Raw genomic sequence first — 9666 nt, 5'->3', positions numbered from 1 at the left:
CCACCACCACCACCACTCTCATCCAGGCCTATCTGCTCAGTGGCACCATTGGTCTTGTCTATGCTTCGGCTACCTCGGAGTGTCATTGACAGCTGCCGTTTGATCTTCTTCATCCGATCCATGGCGATCTAAGCAAGGGGCAAGGATGGAAATGGGTCTCATATTAGCATCTGCTTGATCACCATGGGTCCCCTTAAGCCCACAACCTAGCAGGGAGCACTGACATGAACTTGTCCGTGCTCACTCAACCACTATGGACCCCCTAGGGCCACTCGGGATTTCTGGAAACCCAGCATGGTCAGGGATCCTTGTCAATACTTGCCCACCCACACTGCCAGCCCCCCGGGTCCCTGCTCCTAAGTAGCCCACCTGAGTTCTTGTATTTAGGTGGCTGACTGAGGGCAAGGGCCCAAATGATGGATTGTTGGCCTCTAGGGGAACAGCCCCACTGCAGGAGAAAGCTCCATAGCAGATCTTCTCAGGTACAGATGCAGTGATGGGGCCAGCCATGGGTGGAACAGGGCGTTGGCCCAGAACTGAGGGATGGATGACATGGCCTCGAGCACGCCCGTAGAGTGGCATGGTTCCCCTGGCACCACCACTGAAGGCCAAGGCAGACTATTCCCTGTGCCCACAGGGACCCTCCCCTCCTGACTCTAGCAATCATCGTCATGACAACCACCGCATCATCCCATTGATCTACCCAGGTGGGGGGGATTGTCAGGGTGTCCTGCCCAGACCCAACCACTGAGTGGGATTGTTGAGGGGGGGGGGGAGACGGGATGTCTCAGTGTACACCAGCTGTTCTTAGGGTTGCCAGAAAGGTTTGATCAGGTTAGGATCCCTAGGGTCTAATCCAGACTTTTACAAGCCAGGTCACATTTCTCCTCTACTCAAGAATGTACTACATTTCTCATCACCCAAAATACATGCCCCAGTCCTCAATGTGGCCCGCAGGTCTTTACCTCATTTGCCCCTATTACTTCTGACCCCCCCTTCCCCCAACATTCCTAGTTGCTGTTCTGTAACCACACCCGGCAGAGTCCCACCTCAGGGCCTTTACACTGGTTGTTCTTGGTACCTGGAACACCCGTCCCCTAAATTTTGAAATGGCTCACTCCCCTCTCCCTTCAGGCCATTGCTCAAAAGTCACCTTTTTCATGAGGCCTCCATGAATAACCCTATTTAAAATCTCAACCATCCCGAGCTCCCTCACCTTGCCAGTTATCCCCCCAGCACTCATTACCTCCTCAGAAATGACACCACCTACTTATTGGTGGTTTCTTTAGTCTTTACTGTCTATTTCCTCACCGCCACAACTAGAAGATCAGCTCCGCCAGGGTAGGTTTCTGTGTTTAGATCACGGCTATATCCTGAGGACCTGGAATAGTGACTGACACAGAGTAGATGCTCAAAAAGTGCTTATGGCAGAAAAAGTGAATCAGAGGGCTGAGGGCCTAGGACCAACCTCTGCTGAGGTGTCGAGTCCCTGCTACTCATTGAACAACCCTAAACAGGGTAGCCCAGGGATGCTGGCATCAATAGGAAGATGACCTAGATGGATTGCTGAAGGGAATGGGGCCACCAAAAGGCTTAGGCCAGCCTTCTTCTGCTTCCTCCTGGGCTCTGGGCCAGCAAGGAGGGGGAAAGACCTGGTTCAGGAACCATCTGGACTCACAGCAGGGCCTAAGATGGCCCTGGGCCCAAGGGAAGTAGAGCTAGATAGGAGGTCGAGGATGAGACGGGCTGGATCTGAGGAGAGAAATGGGTCATCTGCTACCTTGAAATCAGGTGCTTCCCCCAGCAGTTCCCACCCCAACTCCCCTCTGGCTGAACTCACTATCCCCAGGAGGGGTAGGGGCCAGCCTAGCAGAAAGACCTCAGATAGAGGATGAGGTCCAACCATGGAGAACCCAGGATAACGACAAAACATCCTGACCTGGGATGCTGAATACTGGACCTAAAGTGAGGAAGGTAAAGCATGGCCAACTCCCAAAGACAACCTTGTGTCCCCATATGGCACAGATACCCAATTGCTTTGCATGTTTTGACAGAGTAGGGGAGGGGCCGGGGGAGACTGGAAGTAGGGCTGAATGGAGGATGGGGAGGGAGCCAGCAGGAGCCATGGGACCACGACCTCTAACTGGAAACCCCAAGGGCTGTACATGCTCTGGAGTTCAGTTTTTTTGGAATTTTAGGAAGATGAGGTACAAAATCTGTATTTCACATAACAAACACTCCCAGAAAGGGGGATGGGGGGGCTCAGGCAAGCCCCTGTGAACAAAGATACTTGAACGTTTATATGCAAGGAAACTTAAATATCATTTCAGTTGTCTGAGTTTTTTAGATTTCAAAAAAGTGGAGGGAGCAAGAAACTGGACATAAAACCTCACCCCAAAAAGGGCACATGTCCTGCCTGACCCTTCGGATCCCCGAAAACATATACCCATCCTCAGCCTACTCTCATGCTCAAGGATACTCACCACACTGACCACTAAGGACTCGATCATCACACTCTATGTCCTGATCCCCATTAGTACATGCTAGACTCTCAAGGAGGCCTCACTACATCTTACCTGCTATCATCTCATATACCCATCAGCATTCAAAGCCCTAACACATAACATATCGCCCTGAACTCTGCCAGCACACACTCAGCCTCCTCTAAGTAACTTGCTACCACATTCTTGGGTCCCTCCCTGGCCTAGCTGCTTGCCAGCTTCTCTGTAGCACTGACCCCCCTCGTTAACATATTGTTCCCCCCTACCTGATTCTGACCTCTATTAACATGCACTTGGGGTACTCTATAGCTGACCCACATTAGCACTTAGTGGACCTTCTTCACGCAGCCCTGAATGCCATTAACATAAAGGAAACCTTACAGATAGATCTCTAACCAGTATTATCCACACTCAGGCCCCTTCATAGCTATGACCATCGCTTACACACATTCCAGTCCTTCCACTGTCCTGTCCCCTCAGTCAGCACAAACTGAGCCTTCACTCAGCCCTGATTCCTATTAGCACACGCGGGCCTCACACAGTCCTGCCTCCACATTAGCGCACCCTGAACCCCTACTCAGCCCTATTCCCCAGGGACACACAAACACACTGTTCTACAATGGCCTGACCCTCATTAGTGCACATAGATCTCCATTCAGCCCTGACTCCCATTAGCACACACTTCAGCCCTCCCTAGCTGTAATCCACTTTAGCACAGCGAGATCATCACACATTCCCGTCCTCTATTTCTCTCTGCTCGACCCCTCCAGATATAATCCCTGTTGGTCCATACTTGGATCCCTTCATGAAAGCCCTGATCCTCCTTATTACACACTAGATTCCCTCCACAGCCATACCCCCAAGTAGCACTCCCTGGAACCTCAAAACACTCTGGTCCCCTGCAGACACAAGGTCCCCTGCAGACACACACAGGCACAATCTTCGCTAGGTTCTGACGCTTATTAGCATATTCCAGACCTCACACTGATTCTCCCAATGGCACACACTGAAGTGCCTCTATGGCTCTAAACCCACATTAGCAACCACCAGAACTTCTTATATTCTCCTGCTCCTTCTTAGTGTGCCCTCAAGACTCACATTCCCTGTGTTCAGGGACACACATCTCACATCACCTTGACCCTTTGTGCACTGAGCCTCTGACAGTGCTAAGACACTTCCCTCCCCACCATCCCTTCCCAGGCCCGCAGACACACAATTCTCATCTCCCTTAGGCCAGGCTCAGGTCTTCCACCGTCCTTCCGCCATTAGATACCCTCAGGTCCCTCCTCCACTCTGTCCTCATTAGCATATACTGGGCCCCAAACTACCCAGACCTTTGTGGCCACAGGCATGACTCTACAGCCATGACCCCCTCTACAGCCATGACCCCCACTGGCGCACACGCCACACTCAAGTCCTTCAACTACCTGCCCTCCACAAACACACACTGCACTCTCACAAACCGCAGGCCCCACGGACAGACAGGCAGTATTAACACCGTCCCGGCCCTCATCACCACGTGCCAGGCCTCAGAGCCCTGATCTCATCAGCACACGTTCTGGTACCTGTGCCATCCTGTCTCCCATAAACACACACCGGGCCTCTTTGCGGACATAACCCCTATGAGCATGTCTTGGAACTTCCTCGACATCCTACCCGCCGTTATACACCCTGGGGTCCTTCACCCGCTCCGCGCTCCGCACCCCGCCCTCCTTCCACAAGCACACACTGGGCCTTGAACCTTACACAGTCTTGAGGCTTAATGCCACATGCCCCGACCCCCGTTAGCAGCCTCCCAGTCTTTCACCCCACTGTCACCCATTTCCACACCCTTTGGTCCTTTTATTCCCCCTATTCCCCATTAGCACCCACAGCACTTCCCATCCCCAGCTCCCAGGACGGGCCCAGGGCGGGGCCAAGGTCAGGGAGGCCCCAAATGACCCCCCGCCCCGATGCATTCTGGGAAATTCGCCGGGGGTGGGGGCACCTGCCAGCCCAGACCCCCGGGCACCGCCCGAGGTGGGTTCTGAAGGAGGAGGGGCAGCCCCCACGCCTCGGGGACGCGCTCACCGGCGGGGGCGCGCGAGCAACCTCAGAGCCGCGGGGCCGGCGCGGCGGCGCCTGGGGCGGCGGCCCGGGATGAGGCCGCGCGACCTCCTTCTCCTCCTGTTCGCCGCAGGCGCCCGTCCCAGTAGTCTTCGGCCATGGTTGCTGGGCCCGGGCCGCCGCCGGCTGAGGAGGAGGAGGCGGCGGCGGCGGCGGTGGCTGAGGCGGAGGCGGCGTCCCGCTCAGCCGGCCATGAGCTTGGCCGCTGCGGGCTATGCCCCCGGGCTCGTTGGCGCCGGCTCGAATCCGAGTGCTCACGGCGGCTTGCGGCTCAGAGCCGGGTGATCGCGGAGTCGCGGCGGATCCCAGGGCCGAACAGCCAACGGCCCAACCGCCGCGCGCGCCGCGCTCCGCGCATGCGCACGCAAACGCTGGGAAGGGTGAAGTGGAGAGGAGGGGACTCACCTCGGACTGTCTGTACCAAAGGACCCGTCCGCTGCGGGAGGGGACGCGGCCATTGCGAACCCACAGGGGGATTCGGCGCCGGGCCGGGGACGGCACCAGGGAGAAGTGTGGAGGCTGTTTAATACTCAGTTCCGATCTTGGCAGAAGTTTGCTAGCGCCAAGGAGAGCAGCGGCCGGTAACCTGGCGCGTCAGTCACCACTCGCTCCCCCTACTCGGTCTCATTTGGTACATCCCCATGGTGGCAAACGGGACTTTTGCAAAAAGGAAAAAGACAAATGAAGCGTTCAGTTCTAGTCCCTTGAGGTGCTTGGGGAGGAAGGAATTTTAAAGGTTCGCGAGAAGATGACTTTTCGAGGAGAGGCGGCCTGAACAGTTATTGGCCTTTACCACCTCAGCTAGGACAGCCTATCCCCGCCCAACTGCCCCCTCCACCGCTACCTCATTCCCACAGTGAACGTGTGCAGCCCTGCCCTTTGAGGTTGTCGTCCAGCCAATCGGAGTTGCTCCCTGTGGCGAGGCCGAGCAAGAATAAAGGGCGTGGCTGACTGAAGAGGCGTGATTTCGCTCTCTACCCAACTCCGCACGCCTCCGCCCGGGTTTCATAGGTTTTTCACCGTCGGCGGAGGTGGGGTCTCCTTTTTGTTCTGAGCTTCTCCTTCACTATAGGCCGAATATTCCGCGAGGTGACTGGTCAAAATTGCTCTCAATCGGGTCTGGTCCCGCCTTTAGCCCGCCTCCCATTTCCTACAGCGGGCCTCCCGGGGTGGAACTGAGGCTGAGGAGGGAGGAAAGAGGCGGATCCTTAGAGATGCGGGAGCCACTACTGCGCATGCTTGGAACTTCGCGCGAGGCGGAGCTGCTTTTCTGCCTCACGCTAGTATTTGCATAGGCGGCCTGCGTTGGATTTTTCTGCCACTTCTCTTGTCTGCTACAGCGCCCTCCGTGCCTCCCCTCACTCTGCGGGTTTTTTTCTTTTGTTTTGAAGTCAGTCAACACAAGAAGAACACTCCGCGGTTTTATTTCCATTTTATTTATTGGGCGCTTGTTGTGTGCCAAGCACTACCAGGCCGACCTAATACCTCACTTCCTTACGCCTGGAAAACCACACTATCCCCAAGTTCAGCTCAAACGGCTGCAACCTCCAGCAGGCCTTCTGGCACATCCTTACGCTACACCCCTGTTCAAAGGCAGCGTCCCCGGCTCTTCCGGGCTTCCCTTTATGGCAGCCTTGGTCACAACAGTTAGGACTTTCAGTAAGGTTTATATTAGTGAAGATTTACCGGGCCATGATGGGAGTGGAAATATTTGACAAACGCAGAAAGACAAAAGTCCTCACCTTGGCCTAGAACAAGTCCATCACTTCTCTGACCTCATCTCTTCCTCTTCTTCCCCTGAGTCACTGCCGCCATACTAGCTCTCTTTCTAGCCGTTTCTCAGAAACAGGCACAATCCAGCCTCAGGGGCTTTGCATTTGCGGTTCCCTTTGCCTGGAATGCTCCTCCCCCACATCCACGTGCCTCATTCACTTCTTCCCAGTGCTTGCTTCAAAGTCATCTCCCTGAAGCCTTTCCTATTTAAAAATTCTTACCTGCATTGCCATCATTCCAGATCCCCAGATCGGGCTCTATTCCTCAGCTTTTAAAGAGCACTGATCAACTTCCAAGGTTCATTTTGCTTACTGTGTTAATGGTGTATTCTGGGTCTCAACCTAGCAGAACATAAACCCCAGAACAGGGATTTGTTTTATCCACCGCTGTCTCACGTGCCTAGAAAGTGACTGGTACACAGCACACAACAAATGTTTGTTGAACACCTGAATGGCAAATAGTTTCAGGCAGCGACAAGAGAAACCGTTGTCCCACCTTGTCCTTTGTGGCCGCTGGGTGCAGGGGGCTCGGTGCAATTATGCAACCCCTGCCTGCTGAGCCCTGATCTCCCGTCTGGCTGGTGTTACAGTGGTAGACAAACCGCAGAATTAAATGGAATCAGGTGGAGGGGAAATGACTAAGATGCAACCAGGATTCATGCGTGACTCAAAAGCTGGTTTTGATGGAGAAGGGTGTCAGATATGAATAAGGTGTCGAGGAGATCCAGGAATTGTGGTGGGGAAGAAATGGAGCTGTAATGGGGGAGGTGCAGTGAACAAGGTGTCTGGAGTGTCTGCAAAGGAGCTGGCACACTAGAGAAAGACAACAGTTGTGTTCAAGCCTCAACTGCTGTAGTGGTATGGCCAGTGGACTGCAGTGTGGAGTGTCTAGAGTACTCTAGAGCAACAATGGGAAAGTGCCTGTGGTGGGAAAAACTTTCCACTTGACAGCATCACCACTAGATACCAAAGGGAAAGTGCCTCTGTCCTCAATGTCCTAGTGGGGAAGAAACTGTGGAAGGATGAGATCACCCAAGCAGACAAGGCCAAGAAAATAAAATGGTCAGGAGGAGGTGGGCAAGGGCATATACTGTGCCTGGGACCAGGAACTGGCACAGGAGGCAGCAGATGTGGGCACAGGCTGTGATGGGAATCAAGCCAGTTCAGGAACAGAGTAGAAGAGTGAGGGATCTTGTTTCTGAAGTCAGGTAGAGAAACTGATGTTTGGTTAGTTGAGGGACAGAAGTATGAATGGACTCCTCAGCCACCAGGAGCCAGTACAATAGAGGAAGGCCTAGATGTGGCACCGGTCAGACTGGTGCTTTCAACTGTCTGGAGCACTCAGCCAAGACCAAGGACAGAGCATGGCAGTTCTACAATCCTGGTGGGGCTGGTGTCAAGCCTCCTGCTACCTGCTCTAAGCGAAGAACACTCCTCAGTCCCCACAGTCAGCTGTCTTCTCCAAGGTAGGAGGTCAAAGATCCTCAAGGGGAATACAGGCAGACCTGGAGCTGAGGAGGGCAGCGTATAAGGCAAACAAGGGGCTTTTCCTCTACAGATGTTCTTAGCCAAATTTTCCATAAAAATCACAAAGTATGTCTGCAGGCACTGGCATTCCTCAGACCAGCAGAGCAGTTTAAGACACCCCTGCAGCAAGGAAGTTGAATTAAGAACACCACAGGCATTCCTGGTGCTGGCAACCATAACCTATAGGGGATCTGCCATAAGGACATAAGGCATGCTGCCCATGCCCTAGCAGCCTGGTCACCATAACTTTCCTCTTCACAGAGCAGAGTTAGGACATGGAGAAGGCAAGATTTGAACCCAGCTCAAATTAATAGTCACATGGACCCAAGTACCTGCTCACTATAGCCTCACTGGTGTCTCCATCTCTTCCTAGGCAGAGAGGGCAGGAAGAGGTGGCAATTACATTTTCTTTGCCCAGAAAACTGGCAGGTGTGGTGAGGCTGAGCCCTCTGAGATACCATCTGAACCAGATAACTCCAGAAAGTCCCTCCCTTCCCTGGAACCAGCAGGGGAGGCGACGTGAGGGTTATTAATTCTTTATTAGGGTTCAGGTTTCAAACAAGGTAGAAGGCAGTGGCAAGAGGGGTTCAGGTAGGGTGATGATGAAGGAATACCAGGCTTGGCTAGCTGGGTCACTGCCAGAAGCCAAATGAGAACCCTGGGCTGGAAGGGGTGTGGAGAGGGTGGGCAAGGGCTGGCCTAGAAGAGCAGATGGGGGTCAGCGGATGGTGTATCGGACATAGGGAACCTCGACATCCTCGCCGCTCTCGTCGTTGCAGCACAGCTCAAGCACCAGCGCCCGCACGTGGCGGCCCAGCTTTCGCTTTGACACACGGCTCACAATCTCTGTCATCCTGGGGATAGGGGGTTGGAGGTATAGGGTCAGGAAGGCAGAAAGCAAGAGGGGACGGGTAGGTAAGTGGGGGAAGTGAACCGCAGTGACAGCTGGACGTTGAGGCTCCCCAACCCATACAGGGCCTTCCCCAGACTGGTTAGTGGGCAACTCACGGCTGATCCAACCGTTCCTTGAGCTTGGCAGCTGGCATGAAGAAAGAATAGAGCATGGACACACCCTGGGACAGCATGGTGATCTCTAATTTGTGCTCTGTCTGGAGAGGAAAAGGGAACAGCAGTGTCATGGGGGTAGACGGGCCAGCAAGTCACCTTGCACACCCTGTCCCCTGAGGTTGAGTGAGAGTGAGGGAGGGGCCTTACCTTAAAGTAGTCGAGGAACTGTTTGAGGGTCATCTCCTCACCATTAGGCTGCAGCCCTTGTACCTCAAAGCGATCCCACAGTGTCCACTCTTGGTTATAGTACTGCAGGACAAAGGGGGGAGAATAAGATGGAGACCATCCCAGAGGGTCCAGCCCCCATCTGTCTCCATCCCCCTCACCCCCACGCAGACATGTTCAGTCAGATCACAACCCTCTTTTGTTCAAAATCCTCTTGTGGCTCCCATCTCACCCTAGGCACTGAAATTCTGTTTTCTTCTTGTCTCCTACCCTCCTCAATCTCACACTCACTGCAGACTTTGAATTCCTCCAACATGCCAGGCATACCCCTTTCAAGAACTGGTCCCTCTGCCTGGAATGTGTCCCCACTCACCACCAAGCCTGCACAGTTTGTCCCCTCACCTCCTCCAAGTCTGATCTCAAATGTCATCTTTTCAGCAAGGCCTTTTCTGACCATCCCACACAAAATCTCAAACACATCCCCTTGCCCCCTGGTATTCTCAAGTCTTATCTTTTTTTTTTTTTTT

The 9666-nt window shown here is 53.9% G+C and overlaps 2 protein-coding genes across 4 annotated transcripts in view; both read right to left on the bottom strand.

The window, feature by feature from the left end:
* Window positions 1–663, bottom strand: part of CDK16 (cyclin dependent kinase 16) — a 6907-nt gene extending 6244 nt beyond the window's left edge. The window contains exons 1-2 of the mRNA XM_017517756.1: window positions 370–663; window positions 5–128 (exon numbers count right to left, since the gene is read on the bottom strand). Of these exons, the coding sequence (XP_017373245.1) occupies window positions 5–128; window positions 370–582 (337 nt within the window). The 5' untranslated portion in view covers window positions 583–663. The remainder of the gene's footprint in view (window positions 1–4; window positions 129–369) is intronic.
* A 7763-nt stretch (window positions 664–8426) lies between these two features.
* The window catches only part of UBA1 (ubiquitin like modifier activating enzyme 1), a 24554-nt gene continuing 23314 nt past the window's right edge, over window positions 8427–9666 (bottom strand). For 2 of the 3 annotated variants that reach the window (XM_017517759.2, XM_017517758.1), the window contains exons 24-26: window positions 9122–9223; window positions 8915–9015; window positions 8432–8760 (exon numbers count right to left, since the gene is read on the bottom strand). In XM_017517759.2, the coding sequence (XP_017373248.1) occupies window positions 8625–8760; window positions 8915–9015; window positions 9122–9223 (339 nt within the window). In that variant the 3' untranslated portion in view covers window positions 8432–8624. Of the gene's footprint in view, window positions 8761–8914; window positions 9016–9121; window positions 9224–9666 lie in introns of all 3 variants that reach the window. The other variant, XM_037734631.1, reaches the window with a different exon arrangement.

The sequence above is a fragment of the Cebus imitator genome, unplaced genomic scaffold (genome assembly GCF_001604975.1).
Source record: "Cebus imitator isolate Cc_AM_T3 unplaced genomic scaffold, Cebus_imitator-1.0 Scaffold647, whole genome shotgun sequence".
Classification (NCBI taxonomy): domain Eukaryota; kingdom Metazoa; phylum Chordata; class Mammalia; order Primates; family Cebidae; genus Cebus; species Cebus imitator.
This window is presented reverse-complemented; position numbering and strand designations above follow the sequence as displayed.